At 51.7% G+C, this 19721-nt stretch overlaps 1 protein-coding gene across 1 annotated transcript in view; it reads right to left on the bottom strand.

Moving 5' to 3' along the window:
• Positions 1-4348: 4348 nt before the first annotated feature.
• The window catches only part of ATXN10 (ataxin 10), a 138985-nt gene continuing 123612 nt past the window's right edge, over positions 4349-19721 (bottom strand). Inside the window, exons 11-12 of the mRNA XM_065945285.1 lie at positions 5142-5329; positions 4349-4650 (exon numbers count right to left, since the gene is read on the bottom strand). Coding sequence (XP_065801357.1) covers positions 4648-4650; positions 5142-5329 — 191 coding nt within the window. The 3' untranslated portion in view covers positions 4349-4647. The remainder of the gene's footprint in view (positions 4651-5141; positions 5330-19721) is intronic.

Raw genomic sequence — 19721 nt, 5'->3', positions numbered from 1 at the left:
TCTACAAGTACAGTCATCAAATGTTTACTCTCCTTTACTATTTTTACCATTCACTGAGAGGAGAGACCACTGCACGCTGACCACAGGATGGCTCCATCCATCGTGCAGATCAGGGCAAGAACATCCACAAGCAGTCTCGAGACAGTTGGCTGGGAGCAAGGGACAGCTGAGGCCCAGCGGGAAAAAGAGTGAGGGAGGGAGGGAAGAGGGGGAAGAAAACGACCCGACTGCCCTGGAAACGCTGTCCCTCCCCTGGGCTGCTCACAACTAACTACCCCTGAGTTTACTCAAGCAGAGAGAAGCATCGTCCAAGATGCACAAGAGGTGAATTCTCTCCCGCTGCTCCCTCCTTGCTTACCTGAAGTCAGAACTAAACTACATCCTCACCTTGTTTTCTTCACGGCACGGACTAGAGTATGTGATGCTCTTATTGCTATCTGTTTCTTCTCATCAGAATGTCAGCTTCAGGGGACCATGGACTGTGTCCTGTTTAGTGCTGTATCCGAGGACCTGCCTGGTATGCTGCTCAAGAAGGAAACGGGCTCAGAGTGGTCAAGCAACCTCAGCAAAGCCACAGAGCTGGCAGGAGGTGGAGCTGAGATGTGAGTTTGGGTTTTTCTAATCATGTTCTCCCCATACAGCTTCCCTGGTGGCTTAGAGGGTAAAGCCTCTGCCTGCAATGCAGGAGACCCGGCTTCGATTCCTGGGTCGGGAAGATCCCCTGGAGAAGGAAATGGCAACCCATTCCAGCACTCTTGCTTGGAAAATCCCATGGACAGAGGCGCCTCGTAGGCTACAGTCCATGGGGTCACAAAAAGTCGGACCTGAATGAGCGAAGACACGCTGGGGCTCTGTATCGAGAGCCACAATTTAGGCACCTCTGCTGCATTTATTTTCTCTGCTTCTGGGAAAAGAAGCCGTATTTTTCCCCTCATTCACTCCCTGCTAATTAACCACAGCAATTATTCATTAAGCATCTACTGCTGTGTGACCCCAGGCATTAACCTCTGCAACTCAACTTCCTCATCCATGTAATGGGATTAATACTGGAACAGACTGCCTAACTTTTGTGAGGATTAGGGGTTAGTATTTTTTAAGCGCTTAGAACATTGCCTGGTACGTGGAAAGCACCTTACAAGGATCCACAAAAGAGACAAAACACCCTTAGTGAGCGCCTACTGTATACCCAGCACTCTGGTGGGCTCAGAGGAGGAGCAGAAGACAAGACCGTTTCCACACATGCCCCTCAGACACGCTCTCAGTGACGGTGTCGGAGGCCTAAAAACGGCAACGGCAGCATGAGTGAGTGTTTACCACGCACAAGCCACTGTCCTAGGCGCTTCCACACACATTCACGCTCACCCTCACACACTCGGAGCGGCTGTATGTGTTACAAGCCCCACTTTCGTGATGAGAGCATCTGCCGTAGTCTCGCAGGTGAAAGAGCGGGCCTGGCCTCCAGCACCCATTCCGGGTTTATGCTCCTGACCGCCACACTGCACACGGTGGCGGTAAACGCTGTTATCCAGGCTGCAAAACACCGTGAGGGCCTGCCTAACTGAAGGAGAAGCCTAAGGCAACTTTATATGCAAATGAGCAAGGTATACTACGTTGCTTAACCAAAATGAAACATTTTACTTAATTTCCTAATTTAAGGTTTCAATTTAAGCAGAAATAAACAACTATCAAAGCCTTCAGAAAGTCATTTCTTCAACATAATTGTTTTTGGTTGTGATGAGGGAAGACATGGACAAATTGTAAGCACTGCATCTACAGAAAAAGCTTACCTTTAAAATTCATATATATTATAGATGGTAAATCGTGTTTATGTTGTAAAATGCCACCTAAATAGGAAAAATTCCAAAAAATATATTAAAATACGTAGGGAAGAAGAAAATAGATATTCCATCATATAAACACAAGGGGAGAAAAAAAATCTAAATTTCTTTTTTAAAAGGTTTTTAACTGATTTTCCTTATTCAGGCCACTATAGCGGAAATTATCAGAACCTTGGACAGCACTGAAAGGACCTTTTCTCTTAAATGTTAAAGTACTTCCCTCCCTTCCCTTCCCTGCATTTAAAAATTCTGTCTTATCTTACTGCCTCTCCGACGCAGACTGATTCCTTTCTGTGCAGAACTTACTGACAGCATTTTATATAAATATATATTTAGGTCTTCTTCTTGCAAACAAAGCATTTTTGTCCCCAAACCTTGGTTTACCCATGCATATTTATCATTATTCATATAAATAATACAGATCAAAAGAGCACAAAAAATTTAAGATTTAGATGCCAGCTGTCACTGTGACAGCTGCAGATCAATGCCTTCAGAAGCTAATGGACACAAGATATACACATGTAAAAATCTCAATTTCTGATTTGAGATTTACTAATAGCCCACATGACCTCGATCATTCCTCAAACAGGCTTCCTTCGGCAGCTTCCAAAGCATTCTGGTCAGTTTCAGAAGTGACCGAACAAAAATGCATCTGGTTTCAGCTTCCTAAAGAGTCAAACCTATGAACTGTATTAATAGAATGGACATAAAGACAAATTCTAATAGCTTATGATGAAAATTGTGAAAACAAGTATTTCTGAAAAACTAACATCCGCTGTTAAGGTATTAAAAGACATCATGCTGTAAATGCTCGGATTCAACGCTGGGCAGAAAGGCCTTCCTCCGCTATCTCTTAGAACAGACCAGGCTACAAAACTGAACTGCTTTGTCAGTCTGCTCTTGAAAGCAATAATATAGTCACAAAACTTGCTGTGACCGCTCTCTCTCTTTACAAATTCTGTAAGGCTAGGCTGCCTTTTTTTTTCCCTCTCCTTCTAAATGACTGATTGAGGTGGTGCTTTAATCCTCTGTAGCGTGTAAAACACGGTTCTCAGAAGCTCCAAGTCCCTGGCAGAGGACAGGGAGGCTGTTGTGTTCAGGAATTAGTGTGTCGGGAGGCATCAAACGCGGCCACAATGCAGCCATCAGCATGTTTTCACTATGCAAGCCCTGCATTTCCTGTTTAGAAAACACAGTCCGCACCCCATTCTGTATTTTCACAAGGCTCCCTGTGATGTATGTGTGTTTGTTAATGCATGGCTTACACCGACATGTTTGTGTGATGCCACTGGTGTGCACACATCCATTCAGACAGGGAAAAAAAGAAGTGTCTATTGCAGACTTGTTAGAAGGAAAAGGGACCGCCACTGCTTTCCCCTTTGGCCAGACTTCTAGTTAGAGACGAGGGGTTTAACTCCTTGTGTCCCAAAGAGAAGGGCTTCTTCGTGCATTCTGGATTTTGCAAAGGATTCTTTACCAACGGAATGTCACAAAGGACAGAAGTAAACATTATTCATAGACGACTACAGTCGTAGAAGCTGGCATTTCCTCAGTTATATAGTAGACATTAGACCGCACGTGGGAAAACTTTTACTTCATTCTTAACATGCTTTAGCTGGTGTTTTTTTTTTTTTCCCCTTTTCAAAGCAATTTAAGCACAGCTACAAAAACTTAGGAGCACTTTACTTTGGAACAATCAGTATTTCTGGAAAACTTCTGGTTGGGTCTTTGCCATTTTCATTTTAGAAGGTTCAACAGGAACCATGCAAGGTTTCACGTCTGTTCCAGAAGACAACAGATGTTAAGCAGCCGCAACGTGACCCGCCCCGAGCACTTGCTGATTACATTAGTGAGCCGGGTGGTTACAAAGGCTGCAGTGCTCGTTTGACCCAGAGCTACCTCTGAGTGTGTGCACACTGACACACACGGGTCAAGATGCCCCTCTCCCCCAAGCTACTTGTGCAGTTCCCCTGCCCCGGCCAAAACTGAGCAGCGCCTTCCCGAGACCCGTGCCTTTTAAACTGAGGAAGCCCCAGATGAACCTTTAATGCCGAGGTTCTGCACACACAGACAACCATGAGATCTTCCTTCCCGCTTACAGCCAGGGCGGTGGCTGACGCAGGCACTGGCTGGTAAGCCTCAGGGGTCTGGGGACACCTAGGTCTGGGGTGATCTGGAATGGGAAGAGTTAATGGCCCACACGTCCCCTCACTCGCTCGCTCCTGCCACATTCCAGAGGGACAGGGCTCAGTGACAACGCCGCCCAGGACCTGAAGTGAAGAGCGAGAGCCCTCTATTCTTCGCCATCTCTCGAATTAATTAACTGGAAATGAGTCTTGTCAATGTTTTGGAAAGGCAGAAGGGGTGAAAAGCGATTGCTAGAATTAATCACAGTGAGAAACTACTTCAGCCGCCTGCCAGAGCCCAGAAAACCCCACAAGAGGAGACAAAGGGAAGGAGTGAGTGGACCTGAGCAAACTTCCAAGTCTTTGCCAAAGAAGGGACATGCGCCCAGCAAGAGGAATTTATTTTTTGCGGCCACAGTAAGTACAATCTATCACTTAAACGCACATTGTATTCCACGGGGACAGAAGCAAACCAGACAGCTACATTTTAAAGCAAAGAATCAACAGGACACTCAAGCACTTTCACTTTTAAGCTTATACGCATTTAACTCTATTATCTAGAAGATTCACAGATTCTTGAACGTGTATGTAATAAAATCTTCAAACACTTGCGATTTCACATACTGCGAAAGATCCAGGAAACAGATTCCAAACATTCAGATTTTTTTGGATGGAGAGTTCATTCACTAAGAGGGAAAAAAATAAAAAGAAACAAAATTGCAGATGTAACAGAGCTATTTACAAGAACCATCAAAGGAAAAAAAATACAAAAGCATTTTGGTCAATGACAGAAATAACGGAAAGAAACCTGAAACAACCCATTCAATATCATACAAGGAGTTTTCTGTTCTTTTCATTGCAGTCAACACTAGCTATCTTTTAAAGAAGGTCTAATTACTGCCAGAAACTTTTAGAACACATGAAAATTTTGATATGCCTTTTCTTTTTCTCCCCTAAAACAAGTCTGAAATTTCAACTCTCTTAAGAAAATGGCAAGGTAAAGCATGGACAAAAAGTTATTTGCAATTAAATGTAGGGCTTTCTTTGCCATCTCAGAAGGCAAACTACATCTACCCATGTTCTTATGAAGGAATCATGTCACTTCGAAGGTTATGGGGAAGTGGGGACCACTTCCCACAGACTGAAGGGGAACTAGTCCTCCTCCTGGCATACTTACCAGCTGAGGTGTGTCGTTAGTCGACTTCAGAATCAGCTTGTCACCCCTCTTTTCAACTTCAAACCCCATTTTCTTAAGCAGGGATGCATCTGCCAGACCCTGCTCCTCCATCTTCGCAATCAGGTCTTGGTTTTGGCTGTTGTCTTCCGTGAGGTTCCGGATGGCGTACACCACCCACTGGGTTAGAACTGGGAGCAGAGTGAAGGAATCAACATGCTTTAACCTGAGCATCATTAGAAAAGGAGGAGATGGCAGATAACCCTAAAGACCCAGAACCAACGAGCACTTTCTCCTGGAGGATGTGCTATGAATATGCATGCAGAGCGGGAAATAATTCAAAAGGCATAAGACACGCACATACACACGTTTGTGTCCAACACTGTGTGTGTGTTGTCCAGCAACTGGCACGGAGAGGTACTGGACTGAAAGAACAAAGAAGGCGGCAAAGGCTTAGAACAGCCACATGGGGAGTGTGTGAACACAAGCGTGTACGCGGGAGTGCGCACGCACACACAGGCACACTCGTGTGTGAGTGCTGGACAGCTTTGTCACTGAGTCACCAGAGAAGGAATAAGAGCATTATAGAAAGAGTCACAAAGACGCTAGGGTAGAATCAGGCAAGATCGTCCTGTTTAAAGCAAGCCCAGCTATAGCTAAAAACTGTCTCCTGGGAGTCACCATGGAGCCTCCCTCATTCTGTATTTTACTGTTTGGTCTGAACGCGGTGCCTCATTGTGCCCCGCCCCTGATTCAGGTGCTGCGTACGGTGTCCGTCATGGACACACAGACAACTCCCGAGGAACACAGAATCACAGCGCTCTTTTCAGAGGTCTGTGCTTACTGAGAGCTGTGGGAACCTCAGGAGGGCACTAGGCGGCCACTGTAACGCCCTTCCATGAAAGTGCTCTAGTCTTGGGCACAGGGACACAGAGACACGAGGAACAGTGGGCCTGGCACCCTCTGCTGGTTCAGAAGGAACAAAGTGCCAAGCGTGGAATAAACACTTTTTCCAAGAAACAGAGGCCTCCCTGCCCCGTGATCAGACGGACGGTAGCAGGAAAAATGAGTCCCTCCTTGTTACCAGTATTTCCCAGGCAGGCCTATCTGATGCCACATCGAGGCATCTGCTCCCCCAAAAGCGATCAGGTGGGTCCCTGAACTCAGGAGTCCGCGCTCCGGATCCCGTCCCAAACCCGGCTCGGCAGTGAGGCTTCTCTCTTCAGCACAAGAGTGACACAGAAAGGCCTCCATGCGCACAAAGCGCGGGAACCCAACTGCCCCTAGTTCACTAACCTGGAAGGAAACCAGCAGAACATGAGCCCGTCCACTCGAGTCAGGCGGCCAGGATACAGGAAGCCGGCAGCTCTGGGCTCAGGAAGAGCCTGCTGGCTGCTCCCTCCCGGTTCCTCCGACACGGTCCGCAGTCGTGAGCGCACACGGACCCCACACAGGATGGGCTCCGTCAGAACGGCTGCAGGTCAGCAGGAGGCCACGACCCACTGGTCTCTGGAGGCGGACCAGCAAGACCACTGGTGGGTACAAATGACCAACCTTTTCCAAAGGGCAGAGAATGGTAGCTGATGCAATCCTATAGATAACTGCCTGTTTGGTGGGAAAATGCTCTCATCTCGCCAGGACCTGTCACCCTCTGACGACAAAGCCCAGGGCCTTTAGAAGGCTGTACGTCTTATCCGGAGATGAATCCACACTCTCAAATGCATACAAGCTGAACTTATCCTTCTTCTCCACAATCACCAAACCTCCACTTTGTGATGGGAAAGAGAGAAAAGGATGATCCTCGGCAACAAAGACCTTCAACATATCATTGACTTTCTCAGCAAGGGTCACTCATTAAAATTCACTTCTCATGCAGGACGACATCATCATCATGCAAACCCATTTCCTCCCTTGTTGCAGAAAGAGATGAGGCAGGGATCAAGAGAACTGAATGGAGGAGCGAACATCTGAGGGTGAATCTGGGCAAGACCGTGTGTAAGCCTGGAGCGTTCCAGTTCCTGTGTGTGACAACTCTCCAATGCTAAATGACAGGCGCAAAACACTTCTTTCTGAAGCTTCCTGGTTATTCACTTTAATTGAAAGAAAGAGAGGGGAAATTCCCATAAATGCACTGACAGCGCCTCACAACTGGAAGGCTGGCTAGCTCTGCAACCAAGGCATCGGATGCCAGGCTTGTCACCACCAGCTGCCAGTGCTGAGTGTCTCTGGAGGAAAGAGCCGTCTTCCAGAGCTTTGGACTGTCAGATATCTCAGTTCCAGGGCAAATGACACCCCGGGCTCCGGCAACATCACCTTGCCAGGCGCCCCCTGTCTTTGCACATGCGAGCCCTGACCTGGGACCCGCTCCCTCTCACCTGGCCCTCCCCACCCAGGGCACGCAGCTGAGACCCCGCTCCTGGAAACCCACCCGCTGTGTCCCGGCCAGCCCCAACACCAGTTTGAGCTGGGCGCGCCTACTGCATATTTCCAAAACATTCTCTCCCTTTTTCTTTTTCCTTTACCAGTTCTCATCACACTGTACCTGCTGATCTGCTTATGTGTCTAGGAGCTTCTGGAGGGAAGGAGCCACACTGAGTCCATTTTCTCATCCCCGGCATGCAGCTAGACCCGACACACAGTGGATAATGACGTGTGTGCTGACATCTTGGGAGCTATGCTTATTTGTTGGTATTTCCGTCCGCCCCAACACCCTGTGAGCTCTTCACAAGCCAGGATGATGGCTTATTTACCTCTTGTACTCTGTTCCAAGCATGGCGCTGGAAGCATGTGTTTGATGTCGAGCGAGCAGAAACCACCCCCCACCCACCGTGTGTGTCAGTGTGAGTGTGCGTGTGTGGAGGGGGTGTGGGGGCAGTGCAGCGACCCACACGGGCTGTGCTTATCCTTTCTGTTCTTGGTGTGGTTTCCTGACTCAGGCCTTCACAGGGTGGAAGATTAGATGAAAGTAAACCAATATAAATGCAACGAGGGCAAGGAAGCTGGACCGTATAAATAAAAGGTCCAGGATGACAAAACACAGGAGAATTCCGGTGTGGATGGATAGAAGGGTGGGTTTCAGTCACGTCAACCTAGGGAGTAACCCCGCATTCTGTGGATGTCCTATAATGGTGTTTCAACATCCTACCCCACTGTTCACCAGCTCATTCCTGTAGAAAGCTCACACGGTCACTACTCTGAGCGGAGGAAACAGTGAGATGAATGACGGCTGTCCTGATGACCACCCCTACGCGCGCCTGGGCAAGGGCGGGGCTCCCAGGCGGGGCTCTGGTGACAAACGTGACCCTCACTCCCGGGAAGCAGGCTCCTGGCACAGCTTGACGGGGGCAGCCCTGGAGCCCAAGGCAGAAGAGGCAGTTCAGTCTTCTTTTGAAACTGGAGTTCAAAGAGCAGAGAGATGGGTTAAATGGAGAGCATGGGAGGGGTCTGGGTGGTAAGACCACACAGCCACGGCGGGGTCAACTTCCCAGAGCACTGAAAATCGAAAAATACTCAAAACAACAGCGAGACCCCAACACGTCTCACTCAGATGTACATTTCATATTCTTTATGTCATAAGTGAAACCAACCTTACTTCCTCTTTAAGGTAGACTTCACCAAGTCCTGCCGGACACTCTGCATGATTAGACGGACACTCAGCGTGATTAGACATGAAAGGTGTGTGCTCCACCTCGACCTAAGTGAGTACCGCGTATGGGGTTTGTATTGTCCGCCTATAAATCAAATACCACGCCAATATCCTCCAACGTGTGTCTATTTCCAGTGAGAACATCCTGGCACTATTGTCCAGGGTCTCTGAGTTCCTAATTTTAAGTTGTTCCCTCACAACATCTGCGTTGAAGAGAAGCAGGGAATCCCAGCCCTGGGCCCAGCTCATGAATATGCACAACTCCCCTCGTTAGCAGCCGGAAGGGCCGGGGCTGGGCGCCCCCGCAGACCCAGACAGCCTGGAGGGTCACAGGGAGATGAAAGCGGCCTGGTTAATATTCACACTGCCCTCTTGTTCCCTCTCTACCGAGACAGAAAGCAAGCAAGAGGGGGGTAGAAAATTAAACATCTTCCAGAGTCTCTAATCCTACCAACACTCCAAGCGCTTCATTGTCTGCTCGTCTTTAAAAAGAGAGCTTCTAACGTTTCCATAGCTACTCCAAACAGAAGGCGTGAGCCTGTTTGTAACAAAACTGCCTTCAAAGAACCCTGCGATCAGCACTGGAGTGAGGACTCACAGTCCGGCCCCTCATCAGAGCACGTGGTACCCTGAAAGAGCTAGTGATGAACGCACGGACTGAGCACCTGGGAACCTCGGGGCCTGGAGAGGAGGAGTGAGACGTGGTCCCCAGACCGAGCACCTGAGCGGCAGCAGCCACGAGGGCATCATCTCTGCATCGTCGGCTCCACGCTGAGCCCTGTAACCTCGCGCCAGGCAGGTGAGGAGGCAGGGCAGGGCAGGGGAGTGCGGGCTGGGAGGCGACTGGAGACAGACAGAGACCCCACGGCATGACACTGCTAACCTAGGCTAGGACTGACGTGCCAAGCTCACCATGAAAAAGCCAAGCCAGGTGAGTCAGAACACTGATCCTGAGGCCGCTGATGAGAACGACTTTCACTGGACTTTCAGTTTCTGGAATCAGTGCTACTTTCAGGCCTTCAAGTGACGGGGACGGGGGCCCCGCGATGACAGGGACTCTGCTCTGGTCACTGTGTTTGGTGTCTAGAAGCTGCTGAAAACAGGGGCTGGGGGAATTATGGCCTGTGTTTTCGCATGGATGCAAGCTAACAAGTTTTCATATTTTTTAAATTAACTAACTTACTTTGGCCACGCCATACAGTTTGTGCAATCTCAGCTCCCCGACCAGGGACTGAACCTGGGCCCTCAGCAGTGAGGCCCTAACTACCAAACCTCCCACAAAGCCCCTAGTTTTCATGTTTGTAAATGGTTGGGGGAAAGAATAAAAAGAGGAATACCAATTTGCGACACACAAAAATTATTTGAAATCCAAATTTCAGTATCCATAATAAATAAAGTTCTATTGGCACACAGTCACACCCATGCATGTACGATTCTTCTATGGCCACTGTTGTGCTCAGCAGCTGAGCTGGACTGCTGTGATGGAGACGGAGTGCTTAGCAAAGGCAAAAATACTTGGTTAAAAGGAGCCCTTTACAGAAGAGGTCTGCCAAACTGCCCTGGAACACGGAAGGAACCGATAAATACTCACTGAATGAATGAATGAACTTTTCAAAGTACTGGCACTAAAAACTTGAACTACTTGCTGTTGTTCAGTTGCTGAGTTGTGTCTGACTCTTTGCGACCCCAAGGACTGCAGCACGCCAGGCTTCCCTGTCCTTCACTATCTCCTGGAGTTTGCTCAAACTCATGCCCATTGAGTTGGTGATGCCATCCAACCATCTCATCCTCTGTCGCCTCCTTCTCCTCCTGCCTTCAATCCTTCCCAGAATCAGAGTCTTTTCCAATGAGTCAGCTCTTCACATCAGGTGGCCAGACTACTGGAGCTTCAGCTATTTAGACTAAAGCAATTTAAATGCTGGAAGATTTTACTGATTTCTCAGGATATATGTGTGTATGTACATAAACTATGTAGTATCTATTTATGGTTTTTTATATATTAACATGTCTGTAGATGTATAATGTGTATATATTTAATATTATATGTATAATATGCACATAACAGATACGTATGCTACAGATAGTATCTATATTTCCTTTCAGTTGCAGAATATTTTAAAAAATTATTTTTAGACAACAAACCCATGTACAGCCAGGGGTTTACACACCTAACAAACTTCCCAAGCACACCACTGAGCAGGGCAGAGAACACACGCCAGCACCTCGGATAAAGCTGGCCTGAGGACAGGACACCCGGGCCACCTCGTGAGGTTTCAAACCACATCGCCACCTGCCCTGAGGCTTCCCTCAACACAAGGATGCTTCGGAGTTAACATCCACACCTAAGCTAGCATCTTTTAAGACTAATTAAAACTGCAGAATTTTTCAGAGTGCAAAGCAGTAGTTCTGTTTCAAGACTTTTCTGAAATGCTTCATGTTGCTGAAAACCAGCCAGCCAGAGGGGACGAGGGCGGGAACAGGACACTGAGGGCGACTCCTCTTCCTGCGGAGTGACAACGGTCCTGCGTTCCCCCAGCCACGCAAGTCGGAGAGACGGTGAGCGCCCGGGGGACCGTGTCCCTGGTGGGCTCACTTCTCTGACCCCGACCCCGTCTGCAGGAGACCCCTAAGCAACCTCTGCTCTGCTCTTCAAGTATTTACTCTCTGAGGAAAAAAAAAACAAGGCATTTCCTAAACTGCTGCCAGGGAAGCCCAGGCCACACCAAGGCTGCTGCTGCCGGAGCAGGCCCCTGTGCAAACACACCACAGCGGGCACCCGAGTGGGGCTGGGGCGGGTACGGGCTCCCTTGGATGGTGGGCAGTCTGCCTGTGACACAGAGGACCCAGGAGAGAGGGTCCTCGTGGAGGAGACAAGTCTGAAAAACATCGCTACTGTCCGCCAGCGAGGAGCCACACCCCCACCTGCAGGCTTGAGCTCTGCCTCCAAACGCCGGGACACTCTGCATGGCGACCTGCATCCAAGCTGCGCCTTCATCTCCAACCATCACTTTGCTCAGGTAAACGGTAGGCTCTCCTCACTCAGAAAGTCAGAGTCCTCAAGGGGCAAACGGCACACCGGCCCCTCGCAGGGCGCTGGAAACCAGCGTGTGTTCAGGCCCCACCACGGACCACCCCCTCCACCCCATGTGCTGGTCGCTCTTCCTTCTCCGAATTGCAGATGTGTCCAGGGTCTGATTTCCCCCCGCGTTTCCGCATTTTAACCCGAGGGCACATCTCTGCGGCCTAGGTGTGTCAGCGCCGCACCGACGCAGACCGCCCGAGGTCTGGAGTCCATCCTGGCAGTGAGTGCACGTCAGTGTCTCTGTGTTCTCTCAATTGGCAACTCACAGCTGACGGTCACTGCTGAACACAGTGAACAAGCCCTGCGAGAAGAGGGGAGTGACAAGCGAACGAGCCCGTCACTCAGTTGTGTCCCACTCTCCGTGACCCCATGGGCTGTGGGATTTTCCAGGCAAGAATATGGAATGGCACAGGTTGCCATATCCTTTGCCGGGGGATCTCCCTGACCCAGGGATTGAACACTGGTCTCCTGCATCGCAGGCGGATTCTTTACCAGTTAAGCCACCAGGGAAGCCCCAAGAGAAGAGCCGGGGGTGGGGGGGGAGGGGGTGCGGCAATTATCGCCAGATTTGCAAACTGAAGGTCACAATCACAGTAAAGTAACACACTCATGTTTCGCAGGTGCTGCCAGAAGGTGCAGAGCCTCAGTCTTCACTGCGGCAGAGCGTCATCTCAGAAACGCCTCTGCTCTGAGCGCTGTGGCTCCTTTGCAGCCTCCAGCAGCCCAGGGAACTAGAACATCAAAGGAAGTGGCACAGAGGCTGAGGGGAACACTGCTGAATTCTCACAGAAACATCCCAGCACACAAGCGTCCACCAGAGAAACACACCCCGCCTGCGTCTGAATGATTCTGAAACAAAGGCTGCATTCACTGTTCTCGGTACGCACGGCTGACTTCCCATCCACGACCGCCTGCAGGGGGGGACGGTCACAGCTCGAAGGGTCCTCTCCACTTAGAAACCAAAGCCGTCCTGCTGTCTCCCCAGGTTCCCTGCGTCACACGAGGCGAGGCACGGCAGAACCGCTGTCCTCAGCCTGGCCCCAGCCGCGATGAGCCTTCAGGACCTCAGGGCCCAGATGGGTCAGGCGCCGGCCTCCAAGGCTCGCCACCATTGCCCCGCCTCGCGGCCTGTCAGCGTGGGGCCAAGTCACGGAAGACAACCCCCCCTCGGCCCGTGGCCACCCGGCGCTCCCCACTCCAAAGCCCTGTGGTGAGCAGGGGCTGGCAGGCAGGTGCCTCATGTCCACGGGCTCTGTGGGAAAGGGTCCCCCAGGCCTGAAGCTAATCCTGTCCATGACACACTCCGGGACCATCTCACCACTTCAGAGCGCCGCGTGGAGAGCCCGTTGGTCTGGCATCAGCCCCACAACAGGTCTCAGACTGGGATGGAGCAAGGCCGCGTCTAACCAAACCACACCAGAGGGCCAGGCCGCCAGGCAGTTCCATGTGTGCTTGGGGGCGCTCAGGCCCGTCTGAGACTGACGAGCCTGGACCGGGGGGGGGGGGGGGGCAGGGACGGCCACCCCAGGGCCCGCGGCCCTCGGTCCCTCCACCACCACCGCTCACCCTGACCCTTCTGTGGAACGTGTGCTCACGCGTGTGCACGCTCACCCAGGGGGAGGAGGCGGTAAATGTTCCGGCCCCGGCCTCCGTCCACTAAGAGGGGCAGACCCCCGTTCTCCTGCCAGAGCTGAGCGGCACAGGCAGTGCTGCCAACGGCACAGGCAGGCCCCCACCACACCACCTCAGCCTCGGGCTCCAGGTAGGCCTCCTCCAGGAGAGGCCTTCTGGACGCAGCGAACTGCTCAAGGGAAGCCAGGACCCAGGCTCTGCTCACGTCAGGGGATCCGCTGGCGGCTGTGATGTAACCGGAGGTCACTGGGCTCTTACGGAGAGAAAGTTGTGAGGCGCAGCCAAGGAGGCAGGGACTCTCAAGGGCCGCCGCTAGGGGAGAGGATATGTCCACAGCACTCTGCTCTCTGGGAGAAAGGACTTGCTGGCCTGAACAAATTTCTAGCTTCAATCAGTGTAGGCAAAGCTGTGCAGGGGAATTAAGTGTCTCTCATATAAGCCACTGCTATTTATCTGCATGAAGTCATAACAGTAATAATAAGCATAACAGAACCAGTGGTGTGATGACCCGCAGGGCCACTCCAGGCACTGACAAAGCCTCCAGCTTCGCCAGCACAGCACTCAGGGGAGGTGATACCAGACCTTCTACTGATGAGGAAACAGACCCAGGAGGCGGAGGACACTGGGGGGTCAGGCCTGGTCTGGACATGGGCTCCAGCCCCCGTCCCTCTGCCCTAAGCCCTCCTCAGGGACCAGCCCATAAGCGGGGACCAGCCCATAATGGGGGACCAGCCCATGAGGGGAGACCTGGCAGAGGCCCGGAGCAGTCCCCTCCGGCCAGGCTGACTGCAAGCTTCTGAGCTCTGCCTATACACCAGGGGAAGGAGTGGCAGGTTTTATAAGACTTGAAACAGAGTCCCTTTTTCTCAAAAGATAAAACAAGCCCTCAGATACTGGTCAGAGTGATTACCTCCGCAAAACATCTTTGTAAGTAACAGTGAACAGTTTAAAATGAAATTAAAGTTTAGAGTAGAAAGGTGCATGTGTGCTCAGTCACTCCGTCGTGTCTGACTCTCTGGGACCCCGTGGACTGGAGCCCGCCAGGCTCCTCTGTCCATGGGGATTCTCCAGGCAAGAATACTGGGGTGCGTTGCCAGGCCCTCCTCTAGGGGATCTTCCTGACCCAGGGATCAAATCTGTGTGTCCTGCATCGTAGGCAGATTCTTTACTAATGAGCCACCTGGGAAGCCCAGAAAAAACTAAGTAACTGCATCTAAATTATGGAAGATTATTGTTTGCCTGGTACTAACAACATCTTTATATGAATAAAGCATAGCCAGGGGTCAAAAACAGTTCTCAAATGCAAAGGCTTACATGAAGAACACAAGCAGTGCGGGGCCTTCTGGAGGGTTCTGGGCTAGACGAGAGCCAGCCAGCTCCCAGGAGTCACTGCACTGCACGTGCGGGCTGCCGAGCACCCACACCACCTGTCCTTAGTCCAAACGTCACTAGTCTCTGGACACGATGAACCCCACGGTCACCCAGCCCATGCTGGTGGCCTCTCCTCCTGCCACCCGCAGCAGCAACCAGTCAGCAGGCAAGAGCGGCCGGCCCACAGGTCTGGATGGGCACAGACCTGTGGAAGCCTCATGCTGTCTGCGTGCACCGCGATCACAACCAGGCGGGCTGAGCGCACAGATGATTCTCACTAGAGGAGGAGCACTGCGGTGTCCACTTCACAGTCAAGACAACCTCAGCAGGAACTGAGAGCGTGCAAATGACTCCAGCACTAGCTGGAAACAAGCACCCGCGACACCTGAGCCAAGCGGGCTGCAGGGGGATACTAACGTCTCAAGCTCTTCCTTGATACAGGTCTTTTTAAAACTTCTAAAGTACTGGCTGTCCCACTTTGGGGGCAACCTCACTCAATTTCAGAAATCTAATACTTCCAACATGTTTTCGCTCTCCTCTGTGAACAACATGCTGCTTGACACTTCCACTGGAATGAGAGCAAGCGATTTAGATACAAACGCAGGCTTCCACTGTTAACACATACCCAGCCTCTCAGGATCTAACTGTCATCTGGGTGCTCATCTGACAAACACGAAGGCTCGGTGCCGGGGATCCAGTAACTAACAGGACACGCAGGTCCCCACTCCTGTGGCATTCTAGACAGGAGGCGGGCATCAGCCTCAGACACACCTTCAGGCTGACACGGTCAAGCCTAACCACAGGAGGACAAGGACCACCGATGAGGGAGGTGGGAGACGGCTTCTCTGAGGAGGGGACTGAGCTAAGAATTCAGGATAAAGAGAAGTTGGTCACCTGGTGCGCTGGGGAGACAGCGGCAGCGCCGGCCGTGTGGGACCCAAGACGGGAGACACGAGCTGGGCAAGGCTGGGGCTGGAGGCAGGATGCTGGTAGAGAGCAGGGGTCGAGGCCAGAGGCCAGAGGAGTTTCAGGCTGTAAGGAGTGTGCATTTTATACAATGAGAATCCACTGAAAGAGCTGAAGTAGAAAAATCAGGCAGCTCTCTTTGGGAGCCATGGAGAGTGGCTTGGAGGGAAGACAGCATCTGTAACAGGAGTGAGTGTGGCTGAGGAAGGACCTAGGCTCAGACTCCAGCACTGCCAGCCTAAGCTCTAGGACCGAGCGAGGTGGCTCCACAGGCGGCGCAGCAGGGAAGAACCCGCCTGTCAGAGAAAGCAGACGCAGCCTCCACCCCTGGGTCAGAAGATCCCCTGGAGGAGGACACAGCAACCCAGTGCAGTGTTCGTGCCTGGAGAATCCCATGGACAGAGGAGCCTGGGGGGCTAGAAAAAGCCAGATCACTCAGGTCGATGAAATCCCATCTGCTCAGTTATCAACAGCGGTTAGTTCTCCAGTTGCCACCACTCCACCCGAGGAAGGGTCGGTCGCCTGTTCACGGCCTCTCACAAGTCAGTGTTTCTCAACCAGCATCAGAAGCCACAAGAGGATCTCATTAAACACAACACCATTTCTCAGGTCTTTATTCTCCCCGTGCCAATCTCCAACTAAGGGACGGAGAGTCAGGGCAATCACCACGGAGGGAGGCAACGCAGAGAGGTGGGCACGCGTATGTTTACCTGTAAGCTCAGCTTCAGCTAAGTGTCCACGAGGGAAGGCCTGATCCCACAGTCCTCCTGAACTTCCAAGAATGCTCAGTAGAGAGAAACAAACACTACTAACTGCTCTAACAGCTACAATATGAAATGACAGGATAAACGAAATAATAAAAGGGGGCCTCATTTGAACCAGGATTCTGGCAGACTTCTCTCAGATAAATAAGGTTTAACTCTAACTGGGAGAATGGCCAGTGTAGACGGAAGGTGACCCCGGGAAGACAGCCAGCAAGGGAGTCTCGGTGCCGAAGGAGAGTCAGGAAGGACTGCCTGACACTGGGTGTGCAGTGTGGGGACCGTCTAGTGAAAATAAAATTTAAACTTTAAATGGTGTCTGTTACATCAACCAAAGGAGCAGAACTTTAAGGACAAAAACGAATGGCAATAAATGTTTGCTAAAGTTTTGTTTCTGGTTTGGAATGAACTGTACATGGTGGCACTTAAAACATTAATAGTAACCTCTGAGAAGTCAAATTAAGAAAACAGTGACATCTCCAAGTCAGGTGGGTCAAGTGACTGACAGGAACTCGAGCAGCTTCCATTTCTCACCAACCCAGGCGGAGTGGGAGCAAGGGGCATGTGGTCACTTGCAGGCCACGCGGTTCACGCTAAGCACCTCACCTCGGGAAGGGACAGACTCCCGTTTTCTAAGTGACGTGACAGTAAACCTCGAGCAATCTTGCTTTTCACGCAAGTAAACAGTGGCCTGTGAGGACATGGCTGAGTGAGGCAGGCTGAGCAAGACCTGCGGGGGGCAGCCCCGAGGTCAGAGGGCAGATCACACACTCTGGCCTCTGTGCGCGCAGGAGACGTGCCGCTCACAGACTCCACACGCGAGGTTTCAGGGTGGTGACACCGGTTTTCATTTCAAGCCGCTGTGATCTTCATGATGTAAGAAAACAAGATGCGCACAACCAAAAGTAGACACAATCTGAAGGAGTATAACTGGAAGCATTTATGTCTCATTTTAAAACAGCTGGACCATCTGCCAACACACCTGAACAAGGAAACAGAGTCTACTTTTGTGAGCGTCTCATTCATGACAGGACATCCCACGCCTCCAACTTCTGGCTTCCAGTGCTGGGGAACCAGCTGCTAAGATACTGTGGAAGCTACATCAAACAGTTGCTAGGATACTGTGGAAGCTACCTCAAACGGCTAGGGCTCCTGCCCTCTCACCCTGAACGCGTCTGGCCTGCATCTGTGGAGTCCGAGGGACGCGGGGTGCAGCATGGTGGCAGAGCACTCCCCATCCTTAGACCCACGTCCACTCGCCGCACACAGGGGCCCAGGGAGGCCTCCGTGCACCCGCCCAATCGTGTCCACGCTTGTTTGCTCTGGACGAGGACAAAGACTTGGTTCGCACACCTTCAACCACACTAGGTGAGGGGTAAGAGCATCAATGAGAGGCTTTAAAAAACCTACATCATGTAACTGGGAAGCCAAGCCCAACGTTTATCTCTTTAAAGCCAAACAGCAGTAAGAGGTTTTCTAGTTTTAATTAATGGCAGCTCAACAAATGAGCGAAAGATCACTGAACGACCACCAGCTGCGTGATGCTGGGGACAGAAATTAACACCAGGCATCGTTCCCTCTGGAGGATGAAGACCTACTTCAGCAGGAAGACGTCCCGCCATGTGAGTGTCAGGGTGGGCAGAGGCAGACAGGGTCAGCAGGCATGCAGTGCGCACAGCACGAGCACCCCCCTGGTGTGGGGACCCGCTGATGTCTTTATAGACAACAGCAAGGCCAGCCAGTGCTGCCAGCCTGGAATGTTTGAGGTGTTTCCTCCAACGCCTCTGTCTGGCGGCAGCTTGGCAGGCCCAGACTGCTGGTGAAGACAGGACTGAATGGAGTGTGTTCCCAAGTTTCCACTAAAATTCCCACATTCCCCAAGATGTGGCACTGTGGCCCAGAATTTCCAAAACGCACACGAGAACTGCACAGATTCCAGGGAGTCCTGCAGCAGACGCCTGCTTACCACAGGTCTGACACGTATATGTATTACTTAGAAGACTCCTCTCACATAATAGGTATTTAAGATACTGCAGACAGAAAAATGCTCTGGAACACACTGCGGTGACACCGCTGGGGTCTGCGGGGTCCGACGCGGAGTGTGCACTATGACACAGGTCCCGCCCAGGGGAGACTTTTCTGGAGGGACAGGTTACACATCTAGGAGTCTGTGCTACGCTCACAGAGGGCAGAGGAACACAAGGGACGCAAAGAGAGATGAGGCGCTCGGGCTCAGCTGGGGGGTGGCGGGGCCACTCCAGAAGAGCACGCGTGCTCAAGTCTAAGAGGAGGAAGGGCTGGGCCGGCGAAGAGGTACCCGTTTTCCAGGGTGGCCACCACCTCAGGGCTTCGGCATCCACATGGATCACTACTGAGGCCAGAGCGGAGCGGGGGAGGGAACCACGTGCTAGACATGTGACAAGACTGGTGCCAAGACAGCTGCACACCCCCGTGTTCCCCCGGGAGTCCACCTGAGAAGCACTGTGAAGGGGGCAGGAAGCGCCCACACAGAAGTCTGGACGCGTGAACAAGGAACAGGGCACAGACAGCACGGGGCTGGCCCCGCAGCCCCACTGCCCAGGAGCTGGCAGAGCCAGCTGTGCTCGGGGAACCAACTCCATGAGCACCACTCTTCCCACCTGGGAAATGACAGTCAGTGCTTAACAAAGAGGCCTGTTAAAAAGAGGAGGAAAGAAACCGCCGTGCAAGGTAAGGTAGGTTAAAGGGTGTATATATGCGGCACAGGGCTGGGCGCCCAGAAACCACGCAGTGAGTTTTAAGCGTCAGTGTGACAAGCAAGAGAAGGCATGCCTCCTCGTGAACACCCTGACTGGCTGTCCCATGGGTGCACGCCACAGGAGCCCACCCAGACGGCCCCTGCAAGGGCCCTGGGTGCCACTCCCCGCCTGTTCCCACCCTCCCACCCAGCAGCGTAACCGCCATCCTGACTGCTACTGTCACAGATTGATTCTGCCTGTCGTTCACTTTCTGTGCAGAGTCAGAGTGTGCACTCACTCTGAATCTGGCTTCTTCAGCTCTATGCTATGTTAGTGAGACTCGCCCGTGTGACACAGGGCAGCTCACTCTTCACTGCTGTACACCGCTCTGTGGAATGAACGTCCACA

The sequence above is a fragment of the Muntiacus reevesi genome, chromosome 1 (genome assembly GCF_963930625.1).
Source record: "Muntiacus reevesi chromosome 1, mMunRee1.1, whole genome shotgun sequence".
Classification (NCBI taxonomy): Eukaryota; Metazoa; Chordata; class Mammalia; order Artiodactyla; family Cervidae; genus Muntiacus; species Muntiacus reevesi.
The sequence above is the reverse complement of the archived record's forward strand: the minus strand, read 5'-3'. Positions and strand labels throughout refer to the sequence as shown.